The sequence below is a fragment of the Panthera tigris genome, chromosome B2 (genome assembly GCF_018350195.1).
Source record: "Panthera tigris isolate Pti1 chromosome B2, P.tigris_Pti1_mat1.1, whole genome shotgun sequence".
In the NCBI taxonomy this organism is placed as follows: domain Eukaryota; kingdom Metazoa; phylum Chordata; class Mammalia; order Carnivora; family Felidae; genus Panthera; species Panthera tigris.
In genome coordinates, this window is record NC_056664.1 from 106,267,860 (window position 1) to 106,286,295 (window position 18,436).

General features: G+C 34.3%; 1 protein-coding gene across 2 annotated transcripts in view; it reads right to left on the minus strand.

Moving 5' to 3' along the window:
* The window catches only part of CEP85L (centrosomal protein 85 like), a 164,178-nt gene that overhangs the window by 133,912 nt on the left and 11,830 nt on the right, over positions 1-18,436 (minus strand). Inside the window, exons 1-2 of one of the 2 annotated variants that reach the window (XM_007078775.2) lie at positions 15,221-15,374; positions 12,231-12,392 (exon numbers count right to left, since the gene is read on the minus strand). In XM_007078775.2, the coding sequence (XP_007078837.2) occupies positions 12,231-12,392; positions 15,221-15,368 (310 nt within the window). In that variant the 5' untranslated portion in view covers positions 15,369-15,374. Of the gene's footprint in view, positions 1-12,230; positions 12,393-15,220; positions 15,375-18,436 lie in introns of those variants that run through there. The other variant, XM_042987080.1, reaches the window with a different exon arrangement.

Sequence of the window (18,436 nt, forward strand, 5' to 3'; positions counted from 1 at the left end):
TCAGATAAATATCATGTACCCCCTGACATATGACACTTTCATCTCTGTACTCTTCTTCCCAAAAAGCATAATCTCAATGTAATCATGAGAAAACATCAAACAAATCCAATTTGAGGGGCATTCTATAAAATACCTAAGCAGTGTTCCTCAACACTCTTAAGGTTATGAAAAAAGGAAAGCATGAGAAATTGTAACAAACCAAAGGAGATTAAGGGAGACATTACAACTAAAAGTAATATGGTATCCTGAATAGGAACTAGGAGCAGGAGAACATTAATAAAAAACTGGTAAATTCTAATAAAGTCTGAAGTTTAATTTTAAAAAAAAAGTAGGTATAATACATGAGCCCACATTGATACAAACAAGTGAATAAATAAATGGAATAGAAAGGACAAATAAATTTTTAAGAATAATTCTAAATATTAAATTCAGGTACTTCCTCTTCTAGGAGGTGGAGTTTAATACTCCCCCTAAGACTGCATCCAAATAACATAATACAGTAGAAAGCAGAAGGGGTGCCTGGGTGGTTCAGTTGGTTAAGTGTCTTGACTCTTGATTTTGGCTCAGGTCATGATCTCATGGTTCATGGGATGGAGCCCACAGGCTCTGCACTGACAGCACAGAGGCTGCTTGGTATTCTCTCCCTCTCCCTCTCTCTTTGCCCCTCCCCCCCACATTTGCATGCAAGCTCATGCTCTCTCTCAAAATAAAGAAATAAACTTGAAAAAAAAAAAAGTGGAAGAGTTACTATACAGTGGAGAAACCTGGCAATCCAGGTACTACCAGTTCCTGGACCTTATTGAGGACTTTTAATAATATATACTATATTATTACAGCTTGCTAATATATATACAGCTTGCTCCTGAATTTTTGTTGCTGGTTTAGGATTCAACTCTTTGGGATCTGCTAGAAAAATTTACTTGTTCTGAATTATAGCTCCCAGAATTTCACTCTTGTTTTGTCTTGTTCTCCTTGTCACCATAGTGTTGTTTATCTGTTTTTCCCCGAGTTTCAGAGGGATTTCAGAAAGGAGTTAGGTAAATTAAAGGACAGTGTTCAACTTGTTGCCTTAAGGTAGAGTCCTGCTTGGATTTCTAGGTTTGCACATATAAACTACCTAATTATTTTAACTGGATACACAGTGAAATATTTAACCATGTCCCTATTAATATACTTAAAGTTGTCTCTAAACTTTTACTAAACAGTGCTACAGTGACTATATTTGTATGTATGATCTTTGTTCGCCTGTCTGTGTGCTAAATCAAGAATATTTACACTTTACCTAGGATATTTACAGGTAATTGACCTCTTTGTGTCTCACTTCCTCCATTAGATGGTTATTGTGAGGATTAAATGAATTATTGTGTAAAGTACCTAAGACATAGTAACAGCTAGAAAGTTGTTAGTTATCACTGCCAAGTTTTCCTCTATAAAGGCTGAATATATGTACTAGTTATGAGAGTACTACTTTTCCCAGCTACGCTCAGACTCTGGATATTAGAGTCTATTTTTGGGGAAAAGGGACAATTTCCCCCTGTTGCTGAAAAGCAGTATCCCATCATCCAGACTTTTATTTCACTATGACTCTGTTCATCTTTTTGATGCTTATTGGGCATCTGTACTTTTCCCATGAATTGTTTACTTTTTATCTATAAAATATTTAAAATTATAAAACATTTTGAATTTTATAAATGAATACCTATTTGGGGGCATTGTCCTTATTTGTAGAAGCTCTTTAAATAACATTAATTATTATTTCCATGTAGTTTTATTTCAAATATTTATTCCCAGTGTGTCATTTCTTAAATTTACTATCTTTTATCAGTGTTCATTCAAAACTTTTGAATTTTCATTAAATCAAATAAATGTGTTTTTAAGAAGTACTTAAGTTGATGGGGCACGTGGCCAGGTGGCTCAGTCGGTTAAGCATCCTACTCCAGCTCGGATCATGATCTCACAGTTCATGGGTTCGAGCCCTGCATCGGGCTCTGTGCTGACAGCTCAGAGCCTGGAGTCTTCTTCAGATTCTGTGTCTCCCTCTCTCTCTGACCCTCTCCCGCTCACACTCTGTGTGTCTCTCTCTCAAAAATAAATAAACATTAAAAAAATTTTTTTTGAATACTTAAGTTGATACGTTTGCTAGAGAAATATATATATAACAGATATTCTAGCCTTTTATTTTATTCCAACTTGTGATTTGGCTCATCTGTTGTAAACTGGTAAGACTTTTATTCATTCTGTGTGTTCCTTCTGATACATCAAAAAATATCCCCCATGCCCCACCCAAAGTAGTCTATTTTACTCTTAAATGCCCAGGAGGTCAAACCCAGTCCCAATCTTATCTCAACATTTGAATGTTTGAATGTCCTTGGAGAAAAGGCAATTCTAGGAGGTGATGTGGACAAGGTCATGTGATTCATTTACAATGAAAATTAATTTTTTAAAGAAATCCAATATAAATAAGACAAAAAAAAAAAACAGAAAGCAAATCACAAACATATATGGAATGATCCAGTTTTAGTTTTATTTTAAAACCTGTGTGTAGGTGAATAAATGTACACAAAAGATCTGGAAGAATATGGAACACACTGATAGTATCTGTTACCTTTGAAAATAAAGCAAGAATTAAAGAAGGGAAAATAAAGGGAGATTTCACTTTTTGTTCTATTTAATACTATATAGGTTCAAATTTTTCAAAGACCACAAATTTAATGATATTTGAAATACAAATTTGTTTTTAAAATTATGTTCACCTTTATGCTTTTTTAAATGTGCGTTTATTACTTTTTTAAAAAAAATTGGCGAAGTAGAAGAAATACACAGAATAACTGACACTAAGGAAAAGTTGTATAACCTTTTTTAGTTCTTTTTCTGTTTTTTTTTTTTAAGTTTATTTATTTATTTTGAGAGACAGAGTGGGGGAGGGCCAGAGAGAAAAGGAGAGAGAGAACCCCAAGCAGGCTCTACACCAGCAGCCCAGAGCCCAATGTGGGGAAAGGCTTGAATTCACGACTGCACGATCATGACTAAACCAAGAGTCAGACATTTAACTGACTGAGCCATCCAGGTGCCCCTCTCTTTGTTTTTCATTTATATCTGTCTCACAGATTTTCTGGTTCAAGATTACTGTCTGAGCACACAAAGTTATATTCTCTCCCTTTCAAGGCTCAACAAAATGACAGTAGAAACTCACGGCAATGAAAATTACAGGACCATCAGAGAAAAAAATTGCAAGAAAATCCCAGAAGGTGGAAAATAAAGGGCTAATTATTGAAGCAGAACAGAATACGTGGCATAAAATACAAGTCTGGAAATGTAGCACAGGGAGTTCATTTAGGAGAACATCAAAGAGGGTGTAACCTCAGAAATATCAGGTACAAAAGCAGGCTAAAAACAGGAACCTTAACTGAAAATCTATATATGCACTGTTTTGTTGAACAAAATTGAGCATCCAGTAAATACCAGTTCCTATTCTATGACAGAATAAACAAACCCAAAATAAAGCAAGGGTGTGGGTACAAAACTGTGAGGGTGGCAGTAGAAGCAACACTGTTTTAGATAAGCCAGCTGGTAAACTTCCTAAGACAGAGAAATCTGAGGAAAGAGACACAAAAAAGAGATCAAGGAAGGAGAACACAAATCGTTTTAAAATCAATAATGGTAATGCAAAGAACTGCACTAAGCAATTTAAAAGTCATGCTGTTAAATCTTCATAATACATAAAAACAAGTTATCTCCAAATGAGAGATGAAAAATATAAGGCTGAAATGAGAAATTATTCAAGGTTGCAAAGATGATTACATGACAACAGGTTTAAACACAGCGTTAAGCTCTTAACTACCATATTAGTAAGAGCAGTCATTAAATCTTTTGGGAATTAATTTACTCATTTATATAATGGTCTAATTAATTATATTTTCTCTAAAGACCCATCCAATTCTAACACTATGACTACTACCAAAAGAAAATAATCCTACTTATCATTTACGGCTTAAGATAACAGACCATTAGTATGCTGAAAGCTTGAAAAAAGTCTCTATAATGGGACATTTTCTTTAATACTTCAGGAATATCACCAGCCTCCCGCTGAAGGGCTCTAAAATAAATGTCAGTAGTAGTACATGTAGAATACTATACTAAAATGTTATTTCAGATCAATCAAGTAAAAAAACTCCACTAGACAACTGCCAATATACCCTGTCAATTTCACTTCAAGAGACAAAAATATGAATAAAACCTAAACAGACTTACAATAAAATCAACAGTTCTAAGAGTATCCATTTATAAATCAAATAAGGCTGTGAAAGCAGGATATAAAATCTTATATTTAGGGAACATAAAAAAGAAAGTTAAAGAAATAGAGGCACCATATACTTAAATTATATTAATATTTCAATTTAACAAAAGAATACTTGTCTTACAATTATTTTTTACAATTCACACTCCTATTTATCTGCCCCTTCACCACCTTGTATATATTTCCTTCCTTTCCTTGAGTTGTATGTTTTAAATAGTCAACTAACAACAGATGCAAGACCATAATGAAATCAATATTCAATGCAACTACTAGCAAAGTTATAGCAAACAGTAATAGTTAAGATTTTTATTAACATCTGTGAGAAAACACTGGTGAGATAATGGAAAGCACACACTCTTCCCTATATTTACTACTAAACGCAACTAAAAGCCCTAGACATTATATGTAAAACAAACATAAGACTAAAGTTGGAGAAAATATGGCAGACCAGCTAAGAAACTCAGGACCCAAAGAACGAGACAGTGAATTCCTTGAGTTTTCTTTTTGCCACCCAGCTTTGGAGCTGAAAACAAACAAAAAACCCAAAACAACAACAAAAAAAAACAGCCACCCAAAAGAACCATGGGCATGGCCCAAAAAAGTCCCAGAAAAGCCTGTTCTCCCTAGCCAATGGACCAGGGAAGAGGAAGCCTAAAATGACAGAAATTTTCCAGACAGTAAATACTCTTCTCCAGCCAAACACCATACAAAAAACTGCAGCCCTACTTCCACTCACACCAACAAAAGTAAGTGGAGAGCCTAGACTTCCAATCTTGCCATGCTATAACAAAGTTCTCTAAAATAGCCTCACCAGGGTAATTCCAAAGAAGGCCAAGTAGGGAGACATGATTTTCATCCCTGTCTGGCAGTATGGATAATCACTATGCACACGTATATTCTTAGGTTATATCAGAGGGGCCTGCCTAACAGAGAGGCTGGACATTCACCATCTCCCAGCAATACAGAGGTCACACACAAATGGTGTCAGTAATGATGACCTGAAAACCTGGACTTCTACCCCCATCTAGCAGTAACAAGGCACTCCCCTCCAAACACGTCAGGTATCAACAGAGGCCAAGTGGGGAACCTAGACTTCTAGCTCCATCTGGCAGTAAGGAAGTAGTACCCCTCCTCATTTCACATGCCAGAGCAGTATCTTACAAAATCAGCTAATAGGAAAGGTTTAAGCATACTAATAAACATTTAAAATAATTTTATATTACATATACTTATGTGTTTATAAGACATGTGATAAAAGTATAAATGTAACAATATTTGCCATGTAGTAAATAAATCTAGAATCTCATAACTGTACAAAATACTCCAAATTTCAGTTGAAAATCATTTGCCATACAAAGAATAAATTCCCAAAATAAATGCAAAAATAAATAAATAGATGTCAACACCAAGATAACAGAATTGTTAAGAACTCTCTGGTAAGGATTTTAAAGAAATCATTATAAAATTGCTTTGACGAACAATACAGGCATGCCTGAAACAAATGACAACAAAGCATCAGCTAAGAAATAAAACACATAAGAATAAATAAATAAATAAATAAATAAATAAATAAATAAATAAAAATTTTAGAGCTGAAAAGTACAGTAACAAAAATAAGCTCAGCAGATGGGCTCACCATTAGAATGGAGTGGACCCCCCCCAAAAAAAAAAAAATCAGTGAACTGGAAGACAAAATAATAAAAAGTACCCAGTCTAAATAACAAATAAAAAATTGGAGAGGGAGGAAAAAAAGGAACAGAGCATCAGAAGCCTGTAGGACAATAACAAAAGATTTATGATTTGTTCCATCAGAGTCCTGGAAGGAAAGAGGGAAAGGTTCAAGTAATCAAAGAAAATAATGGTTGGACACTTCCCAGATTTGGCAGGAAGTTCAGATTCAAGAGGCTGTACAAATCCCAAATAGGAAAAACCTAAAGAAATCCACACAAAGACATGTGATACTTAATTTCTAAAGTCTGAAGACAAAGAAAATAATTTTTAGAGTAGCCAGAGGAAAATGACAAGAGATCTGCCATCAGACCATGGAGGCCAGAAAGAAATGGCACAATACTGTTCAAGTACTAAAAAAAAAAAAAAAAAAAAGTCAAACTAGAATTGAATACCCAATGAAATTATCCTTCAGGAATCAAGGGAAAATCAAGACATTCTCAGTTGAAAAGAAATTCAGGTAATTTGTATCCTAAAAAATGGCTAAACCAAAAGGAAACAATAAAAAGAACCTTAAAATATAAAGGAAAAAATAACACAGAAAGCAAATATAGGCTGTCTATTTGCTCTTGAGTTTCCTAAATTATGTTTGATGGTTGAAGTAAATATTATGACACTAATATAGTTATTAATATATAAAGAGATAATATTTGAAACAATTCTATTATAAGTGGGGGATGGTAAAAGGATTCTATACTCCACTCAAACTGTTAAAGTAAGTTATTTACATTACATATATATATATATATACACACACACACACACACACACACACACACACATATACCTAGAGCAATCACTAGAAGAGCTATACAAAGAGAGACACTTAAAAATACTAAAGGGGCACCTGAGGGGTTCAGTTGGTTACCTGTCTGACTCATGATCTCATAGTTCATGAGTTCGAGCTTCACACTGGGCTCCATGCTGATAGCGCAGAGCCTGCTTGGGAGTCTCAATCTCCCTCTCTCTGCTCCTCCCCGTTCACATGTGCACATGCACATGCACACGCATTCTAATAAAGTTTTTTAAAAAATACTTTAGATAAATCCAAGTGGAATTCTAAAAATGTTCCAGCAATGCATAGGAAAGCAGGAATATGAAAAAAGAAAAAGGACAGAGAACTTAAGTATCAATAAATCAATAATTCCATTAAATGTAAATGGCCTAAATATACCAATTAAAAGACCAAGATCAGCAGAGTGAATTGTAATTCATGATCCAACTGTATGTTGTCATAAGTAACTTCAACTATAATGATACAGATGGTTGAAAGTAAAAAAAATGGAAAGCATTTACCATTTAAACACTAATCAAAGGAAAGCCACAGCAGCTATATAAATATCAGATAAAGCAGACTTCGGTACAAAAAAATTACCAGAGACAGGATTACTATATAATGATAAAAGGGCCAATCCACCAAGAATACATAGAAATCCTAAATGTATATGCACCAAGCACCAGAACTACAATATATGAAACAAAAATTTAAAGAACCAACCAAAGTATACAAATCCACAATTATAGTTGAGACTTTAAAAATCTGCTCTCTCAACAACTGGCTGAATAGCTTCATAGAAAATCAAAGATATAGAAAAAAACACCACTACCAACATGACCTAATCAATATTTATAGAACATTTAACCCAACAACAACAAAATACACATTCTTTTCAAGTGCCCACAGAAGATATACAAAATAAACATATGCTAAGACCTAAAAGAAACCTCAAAAAATTTAAAAGAATTGAAATCAGATGTTTTTGACCACAATGCAATCAAACTCGAATTAATAAGAAAAAGATGGCAGAAAACACCAAACACATTGAAACTAAACAACATACTACTAAATAACTGAGGTCAAAAGGAAGTCTCAAGGTAAATTAAGAAAATACAATAAACTAAATGAGAACACAGCATATCAAAATTTGTGGGACAAAGCCAAAACAGTACTCAGAAAAAATTATAGCACCAAATGCATACATCTAAAAGAGGGAAAGTTTCAAATCACTAACCAGATTAATCTCCCACCTTAAGAATTTAGAAAAGAAGTAAAATAAACCCAAAGCAAAAGGAAATAAATTAATAAATAGTAGAAATCACTGAACTGAATTAATGAAAAAAAGAACTGATCCTTTGAAAAGATCAATAAAACCGACAAATTGCTACCAAGACTTAAAAAAGAAAACACAAATTAACAATACCAGAAATGGAACAAGGGATATCACTACAGAGGCTGCGGACATCAAGAGATAATAAGGAAAAGCTATGAACAACTCTATACACATAAATTTGACAACTAAGACAAAACAGACCACTTCCCTCGGGGTTGAGCGGGTACTATCATAATTTATTCAATTTCAAAGAGATAATTTGAATAACCCTATAACTATTAAGGAAACTGAATTCATTATTTTAAAACTATGAAAAAAGAAATCTCTAGGCTCAGATTATTTCACTGAAGAGTGCTACCAAACATCTACAGAATATCATTCCATACATTTCTCTTCCAGAAAATAGGAGAGAATACTTTCCAATTCATTTTATAAAGTTAGTATTATCCTGACATCAAAACAGGATAAGACAGTTCCTTCAAAAAAGAAAACTACAGATAAATATCTCTATGGATACACAGAAAAATTCCTTAACAAAATACAAATAGAATTCAGCAATATATGTAAAGAATTATACATTATGACCAAGTGAAGTTTATTCCAAGGATGGAAAGCTGGCTCACTATTTGAAAAATCAAGCAATAAAACTTGCCACCATATCAACAAGTTAAAGAAGAATATCATTTATCAAGTGATGTAGACAAAGCATTTGCAAAATCTAATACCCATTCATTAAAAAAAAAAAAAAATCTCAGCAATTTGAGGGAAACTTCCTCAAACTGATAAATGGCATCTACGAAAAACCTACAACTAACAGTTGTTACACAGCTACTTAACAGTGGAAGACTAAGCACTTTATCTGTAAGATCAGGAAAAAGACAAGAACGTCTAGTCCTACTACTCATCTTCAACACTGTTCTGGATGGTCTGGTCACTGCAATAAGTGAAGGAAAGGAAATAAAAGGCATACAGATTGGAAAGGAAGAAAATCCCTATTTACTAATGGCATGATTGTGCATAGAGTAAATCCCAAGAAATCTACCAAAAAAAAAACCTCGTAGAACTAAAGAGTGAGTTCAGCAATGTCACAAAATAAATATACAAAAATCAACTTTACTTCTATTGTAATAACAACATATGGACACCAAAATTGGAAATGCAATGCCACTGACAATCACTCAAAAAAATAAATAAATAAAAAATGAAATATTCAGGTATAAATCTAACAAAACATGTGCAACATTGGTGAGTAAAGTTAAAATCTAAATAAATGGAGAACTATACCACGTTAATGGACTAGAAAACTGAAGAGAGCAAATATGTCAACTCTGCCCAAGGTGATATATAGATAACACAATTCCTATAAAATCCTCAGCAAAATTTTTGGTACATATAGACAAAATTATTAAAACATATAGAAAAGCAAAGGAATGAAGATAGCAAAAACTGTTTTGAAAAAGAATAAAATGGGAATAATTATTCTACCCAATTTCAAGACTTATTGGGCAGAGAACATGAACTTCAACCTTAGTTGTACGAAAAGATTAAGTCACCATGTTTCGGTTTTCAACATCTTGTACATTCTAAGACAGGTTTGACCCTTAACTGGCTCCAAAGAGGTAACCTATAAACCCTTAGAATATCCTGCTTAATAAGAGTGTCTTTGTTTACCTGGGGACCTTGGGTTGCTTCATATGGTCTATGCTAATAATGCGATTTATGGTGGAAGGCTTGAATCATGTGATACCAGCTTGACCTCTCAAGGACTACAGAGTAAGGTAATCCACACATGGAGTCAACCATGCCAACATAACCAAACCATAATAAAAATCCTGGACACCAAGGCTTGGGTGGACCTTGCCTGGTTAGCAAAACTCTGTATGTGCGGTCACAAATCACTGCTCGGAGAATTAAGCAGACACAGTTCCACTGGGAGAAGACAATGCAAGTTTGGGCCTACTGTCTCCTAGATCCTGCCCTTTGCTTCTTTCTCTATGGCTGATCCCATTAGTATGACAGCTCTTCTGAGTTCTGTGATTCCTTAAAGCAAATCACTGGTATGAAGGGTGGTCTTGGAGACACCCAAACATACTTACTTTATAAAAATTTAACTCAAAAATGGATCATGGAATTAAATGGAAAAGAAAAAATGATGAAAATTTAAGAAAAAAATTAAGAGAAAATCTTCAAGATCTGGGACTAGGCAAAGAGTTCTTAGACTTGACCCTATAAGCAAAATCCATATAGAAAAAAACCACACTAAACATCCAATTTTATGTTTATGCAAAAGACACTTTTAGAGAATAAAAAGACAAGCTACAGAGTGGAAGAATATATTTGCAAACCATATAGCCAACAAAGGGTTAGTATCCGAAATACATAAAGAACTCTCAAAACTCAACAGTAAAATAAAGGAAATAATCTGATTAAAACATGGGCAAAAGACATGAAGAAACATACCAACAAAGAGAATAGAGATGGAAAACAAGCATGTGAAGAAATTGTTCAACATTATTAATCTTGAAGGAAATGAAAATTAAAACCACAGTGATACCACTACATTCTCATCAGAAAGGCCAGAATTTAAAAACCACCAAGGTTGAAAACCAAGGTCCCCAGGTAAACAAAGACACTCTTATTAAGCAGGATATTCCAAGAGTTTAGAGCTTACCTCTTTGGAGCCAGACAAGGGTCAAACCTGTCTTAGAATGTACAAGATGTTGAAAACCGAAACATGGTGACTTAATCTTTTTGTACAACTAAGATTGAAGTTCATTTTCTTTGCCCAATGCAGGGCACTTGGGTGGCTCAGTCAGTTGTGTCTGACTTCAGCCCAGGTCATGATCTCATGGTTCGTGGGTTCGAGCCCCATGTCAAGCCCTGTGCTAACAGTTCAGAGTCTGGAGCCTGCTTCAAATTCTGTATCTCCCTTTCTTTGCCCCTCCCCCATTTGCGCGCACGTGCACTCTCTCTCTCTCTCTCTCTCAAAAGTAAATAAAACAGGCAAACCATAAGAGACTCTTAAATAGTGAGAGCAAACTGAGGGTTGATGGGGGTTGGGGAGAGGGGAAAGTGAGTGATGGGCATTGAGGAGGGCACCTGTTGGGATGAGCACTGGGTATTGTATGGAAACCAACTTGACAATAAATGATATTTAATATAAAAAAACATTAAAAAATATTAAAAGAAAAATACTTAAAAAAAAAACCAATACTAGGTAGAATGAAGAAAAAACTAGATCCTTCACGATGATCCATGAAATGGAAATGAAATAATCACTCTGAAAAACAATGTGACAATTTCTTTAAAAACTAAACATACAACTTCCATACAACCAGCAACTTCATTCCTAAATGTTTACCACAGAGAAATGAAGACATATGTTTATACCAAAACCTGCACATGAATGCTTATAGCAGCTTTATTCCCAATAGTTGAAACTGAAAAGTATCTTTCAGTGGGCAAATGGTGAAGCAAAATGTGGTCTATCTAATGCCACCAATGCCAAATACTACTTAGCAATAAACTATTGACATACACAACAACCTGAATGAATCGTAAAAAAAAAAAAAAAAAAAAAAAAAATTAAAGGGTTACATACTGTATGATTCCTCTTATACAGCATTCTTGAAATGAAAAAGTTATAAAAATAGAGAATAGATTAGTGGATTCCAAGAGTTAAGGGAGATGGGGGAGCATGAGCAACACGAAGTATACACTGCGGTGATAGAAATGTTCTGTATTTTGACTGTATCAATATTCTGGTTGTGATACCATAGTGTAGAGTTTTGCAAGATATTACCATGGGTGGGGGTTGGAGGTACTGAATAAAGAATGCATAAAATCTCTGCACTATTTCTTAAAATCGGATGTGAATCTACAATTATCTCAAAATAAATAGTTTAAAAGTGAATGAGGGAAAAACTAATATGATCAGAGAAAGAATTTTGATATATAACAACACTGAACATTATTAAATATTCAAACACTAGTTTATAATTTCTTATTTTAGAACAACAAAATACATCCCTTAAATGTTCTCAATGACAACCATTCTGAAGGCTCATGTCTAAACACTAGGAATTTCCGCTCACCTTCCACGCTGTCAGAACAAGAAGTTCCAATGCCGGTGTCACCACTGTCAGAAGTTATACTATGTCTCCTGATATGATTATTTCGATGGTTGGATGGAACAGCTGTGGCCTGCCACAAGGACTCATTACCAGGTAGCCATGCTGATGAGGAATAATCTGGGCCTACAAAGGAAAATATGCAAATGTTAGCATATTTACAATGTCTATGAGTAGACAGATCTTTTTTGACCTTAGAAAAAATACACATAAACTAAAAAAAAAAAAGAAAAAAAGGTTATTTTTTGTCAAATAATTAAAATAGATCAGTGATATCTAGGATTCATCAAATAAACTTACATATCATACACCTAAAAATTCAATGCTGATTTAGCAGCTTCCTCTGCTGAAGGACTCTGATTTCCCCTTACAGGTATTGAACTTTTAATTAAACACGTACTGCTGCCTTGTTAAAACTTTCAAATCAGGGGGTGTTTGGGTGGCTCAGTTGGTTGAGCATCCTACTTCTGCTCATACTTTGTGAGCTGGAGCCCCACTTTGAGTTTTGTGCAATTAGCACAGAGCCTGCTTCAAATTCTCTGTCTCCCTCTCTCTGCCCCTCTCCCACTCATGCTCTCTCAAAAATAAATAAACATTAAAAAAAAATAATAAAATAAAATGTCAAATTGGGATGCCTGGGTGGCTTAGTCAATTGAGCATCTGACTCGATTTCAGCTCAGGTCACAATCCCAGGGTGGCGGGATCAAGCCTCATATGTGGCTTTGTACTGAGCATGGCACCTACTTAGGATTCTCTCTCTCTTCCTCTACCCCGATACCCTGCTCACAGTCTCTCTAAAATTAAAAATAAAAAAATAAAATAAAATAAAATGTCAAATCTATCTATCTGTCTATAAATGCCAGCACTCTGCTCTGGAATATTTGATATGCAGGCATCTGTCATTCCACAGAGGCATTAGCTGAGAATGGAGGTCCAGAGAAAGCCTAATTGAATCATACCGCATGATAATTTAAGTGCAATATGCTAATGGAAAATAAATCTTTTTTTTTTCTATTATATACTTATCACTTAACAATTAAAATTATCGTGTATTTATTTCTTTAGTTACATTTTGGTAAAAGTTAAACACCATAACATCTTGGCTCTCTGCTCTATTTTCCCTTGAGTTATATTAAATATTTTTTAGCTAACATCACTTTTCAATGTTCTCTCAGTCTTTATTTTTACTTATCTTTTCCATTTTTAATTTTTATTTGCCTTTTGTGGTTTCACCCTTCATTTTACTTTTCTGCATACTTCATTAATTAGTATCCATTACAATGCCAAAGTATATCTGTGAACCAGTACCAGTCTGTGAACTATTTATTACTAGTTTATAAAAGTTAGTATGATCTGAAAGAGCAATTTTAAATCTGTTGAATTTTATATAAAAGCTATAGAAGCACATATCTTTATGAATGGCTAACACAGTGATTCTCAAATTGGAGCCTGAAGACTTGTGGAAGTTAACAAGTTCTATATAAGAATTTGGGGCTTTCATTTCAATGCATCCTTAAAAAATTAATAAGCACATCACAGATGATCTGAGTAATTTTAATGCCCACATTTGTGTTTTATGTTCACGGGTACAGCTACTTCTAAGTAAAGAGCAAATAACACATGGGGCACTTATCATGATATGAAACAAGACATCTTCACAGAATTACAAACTGGCACAGTATTGAAACTGGCACCCAAGTGCCCTCTAGTAGTCTTTAGAAAAAATAAAGTTTTTAGATTTCAACATAAGGATCACAGAAAGATAAACATGTCCATAAAATGAATTAAATCATTTTACCACACCTTCACGATAGCCATTCTTTATATTAATATTAAAAAATCAAAATTCATAAACAGATTAATAATAAAACCAGAACTGAAGTGGTTTCTACCAATATTAACTCCAACATTAAATCTTTAGTTTTAATAAAACATTATGTCATGTTAATATTAGTTTGAATTTCTATTTACATGTAATTTATAAATTAAATGTTTTGGTTTCATAGATGTATAAAACAAATAAGTAGCCTTGAAAACCATATACATTTAAATTAACTAAAAATTTAAAATATTGACCAGAGACACTTCTAAAAGCTTTGATGTCCAGAACAACCACTTAAAACTTTGTAGGTTCCAGACCTCTCTCTGAATGGGACTTACTTTAATTCACTTAATTAATTACTCACCTATAAAAGCACCAAGTGAAAGTATTCTGTAACCAGGCCTGTTCTCTGATCTGCCTATAATCTATACCAAAATGTTTGCTTCAATCGGCTCCTCAGGTAATATCCCCTGTATATGAACTCAAAGTCCTGTCTAAACCATTATCAAAAAGGGTAACCAGTCCACTACTTTCTCTCCCATATGCAAACCTATTGGAGAAATATTTTTCAGAAATACCCAGCAAATAGCATAAATAGGCTGGGAGTACATGTAAATGCCAAATAAAGATATGAAACAATGTCCAATCTTACTAACCGAGAAATTAAAAAATAAAGTTTTAGATTTTTAAAATTATAGTTGTTCCTTGAACAACAATGGGTTTGAACTGAGTGACTCCCCTTATACGTGGAATTTTTTAAGTAAACATATCAGAAAACTTCCTGGAGATTTGTGACAGTGTGAAAAAACTTGCAGACACACCAAGTGCCTAGAAATAACAAAAAATTTAAGAAAAAGTTAGGTTTGTCATGAACACGTAAAATATATGTAGATGCTAGTCCTTTTTTACCACTTACTCCCATAAAATATATAAAAATCCTATTACAAAAAGTTACAATTTACCAAAACTTACATAAACACTTCCACACCATACATGGTGCCATTCAAAGAGAAATGTAAATAAATGCAAAGATGTAATAATAAATCATAACTGCATAAAATTAACTGTAGTACACAGTATACTGCTGTAATGATTTTACAGCCACTTCTTGTTGCTATTGCAGTGAACTCACGTGTTGCGAGCATCCATTTAAAAAGCCACGTGAAGGTAATCGTCTCTAGTATGTGTAGCACAATAAACTGATCTCTCATGGTTCTCACATAGTTTTCGTAGTTCATGTTTTGTGCAATAACATAAACTTTCAACGCCATGGGACCCATATGAAGTATCGCTGGTGATGCTAGAAATGCTCCCAAGAAGCAGAAAAGTCAGGACATTAGAAAGAAAAAGGTGAATGCTTGATATGTACTACAGTTTGAGTACATATAGTTGCTTTCTATTTCTAGATAAATGAATCCAATATCAAGACCATTGTTAAAAAAAAAAAAAGAAAGAAAGAAAAAGGAAATTTGCGAAGCTGTTGCTGCAGCTACACCAGCAGGAGAGCAAAAATATGGGAAACTTTATGAAATTTTTTTTTCTTGATTTGAAAATACAGCTTGTAGGTGGGTGCAAAACTGCCATAAGAATGGCCTACCTATAGACTCTAGATTGATTTGAGAAAAAGCAAAGTCTCATTACAGTACATGACAACTTAAGGCAAAGGAAGGTGAAGGATATAAAACTGAAGAATTTAACACCAGCACAGGATGGTTTGATAATTTGAGAAGGAAGTTTGGCTTTAAAAATGTCAAGATAACAGGAGAAGGAGCTTCTGAGACCAAGAGGCAGCAGAGGAGCTCCCAAACACCATTACAAAAATCACTGATGAGAAAGGATATCTGCCTGAATGGCAGACAAATGTATCCTACCCTGGAAAAAAATTTCCACAAAGGATATTTATTAGTAAGGAAGAGGAACGAGCACCAAATTTAATGCAGGAAGGGATAGGCTGACTCTATTGTTTTGTGCAAATGCAGTCAGGTGTATGATCAGGACTGCCCTTGTCTGTAAAGCTGCTAACCCCCAGGCCTTGAAGAAAAAAGGTAACCATCAGCAGCCAGACTTTTGGTTGTAGAACAGGCTGAACAAGAACGCTTTTTCTAGACTGGTTCCACTGATGCTTTGTCCCTGAAGTCAGGAAGTACCTTGCCAGTAAGGGATTGCTTTTCAAAGCCCTTTTGGTATTGGACAATGCCCCTGACCACCTAGAACCTTATGAGTTGAACACCAAAGATATCAAAGTGGCTTACCTGTCCCTAATACAAGGTCTCTAATTCAGCCTCTAGATCAAGAGGTCATAAGGACCTTTAAGATTCATCTTGCATGGTTCCCTATGGAAAGCATTGAAAACATTATGGAAGAGAACCCCAAAAGAGAGGATATCATAAAAGTCTGGAAGGATTACACCATTTAAGATACCAACATCGTTACAGAAAAAGCTGTGAAAGCCATCGACCCTGAAACAATAAATTCCTGCTGGAGAAAACAGTGTCAAGATGTTACACATAACTTCACAGGATTAACGACAGAGCCAAAGGAATCGCGAAACAGATGTGGATATGGCAAAATAGGTGGGAAATTAAGGCTTTCAAGATACGGGTCTTGAGGAAATTCAAAAGCAAATAGATACCACAACAGAGAAATTAACAGAAGATGGTTTGATAGAGATGAGTGCTTCTAAACCAATGCCAGACAACGAAAAAGACGACATAGAAGCACTGTCAGAAAACAAACTGACATTAAACAATCTGGCAGAACGGTTCTGATTACTCAAGACTGCTTTGACTTCTTTTACAACATGGCCTTTCCATGATACAAGCACTAAAACTAAGGCAAATGGTAGAAAAATCACTTGTACTGTATAGAAACATTTTTGAGAAAGCGAAAAAGTCAGACCAAAATTATGATGTATTTTTGTAAAGTTATACCAAGTTTGCTTGCCTCTACTGTCTTCCCTTTCACCTCCTCCACCTCTACTACTCCTGAGAAAGCAAGACCCTCCTTTTTCTCCCCCTCCTCCCTATTCAACATGAAACACAACACAGATGAAGACCTTTATGATGATCCACTTCCACTTAATGAATAGAAATAATCATCATGCCAAACAGTTAAAAAATTTACCTGTTGTATGTATGTCTTTGCATGAAAATCCAGTAACTGTATGGCAAGAACTGTGTGAGATGTTTTTATGCCATCATCATCATCACCACCTAAGTATTCACCATGTACAATATCCTGCGCAAAACCTGTATGGTAGTGGATAGCCTATCTTCACATAGGCATAAAATGAGTAATATTTAATACAAAATTAATAATGTGTTGGTTTTCTTACTGTTTTATGACTTTGCTTTCAAAGAATTACATTACCATATAGTATGCCCCTCTCTTGTCATTGAGAAAAACTGCGTATCAGGCTACCACACATAAGTGTTTTTTAAAAATCTAACAGTTTCCAAGAATATATTATGAATATGACTATAATTCTGTATGCCATTAAAATGTTACAATGACTCATTCATTAGTGTATAGGCTAGGCTACTGTGGGACAATCATAATACTGCTTCTTCACTTTCAATGCATGACTTGTTGTGTATACCTGTAATATATGAATGTGTTTTTCAGGTTATCTTTTCATTTTTGGTGTCTAGTGTTAGTTAACACATACAACACCTACACAGGCTTGTACCATTTAAGACGATATAGATACTGACAATTCATCTTATACACAGATGATATAAACTTATGGTACTGACAAACATAGTGTAGTACTGCAAATGTATTTTCTCTTATGATTTTAATAATGCTTTCTTTACCTTACTTTATTGTAAAAATACAGTATATAATACATATAACATATAAAATATGTGTTAATCAGCTGTTTATGTTATCAGTAAAGCTTCCCAGTCAACAGCAAGCTATTGTAGTTAAGTTTTCGAGAGTTAAAAGATTTACACAGATTTTCAACTGCACAGGGGACTGGTGCCCCTAACTCCTGCATTGTTCAAGGTTCAACTGTACTTCTTTAAAAAAAAAAAAATTATATTATATGCCTAGAATACTGAAGATAATTAACAAATGTCATGAATAAAACAACATTCTAATCTTTAATTTAGACTGAATTCATTCATTCTGAGGAGAATGCCATGTCTTGTCTCTATTCAAGTCAATCCAGAAGCACAAAGTAGTTAAGCACTAGAAGGGAAATATGCTTACCAGGGGATATAATAAGGAAAACTATCTTACACTACAGTTGTAAAACTCTGCTACTGAAATGGGAACTACTCAATTTCTAGGTACATGCTATGGACTTTTTAAAAAAAAATTACAATGAGGCTCAGGGATCTCT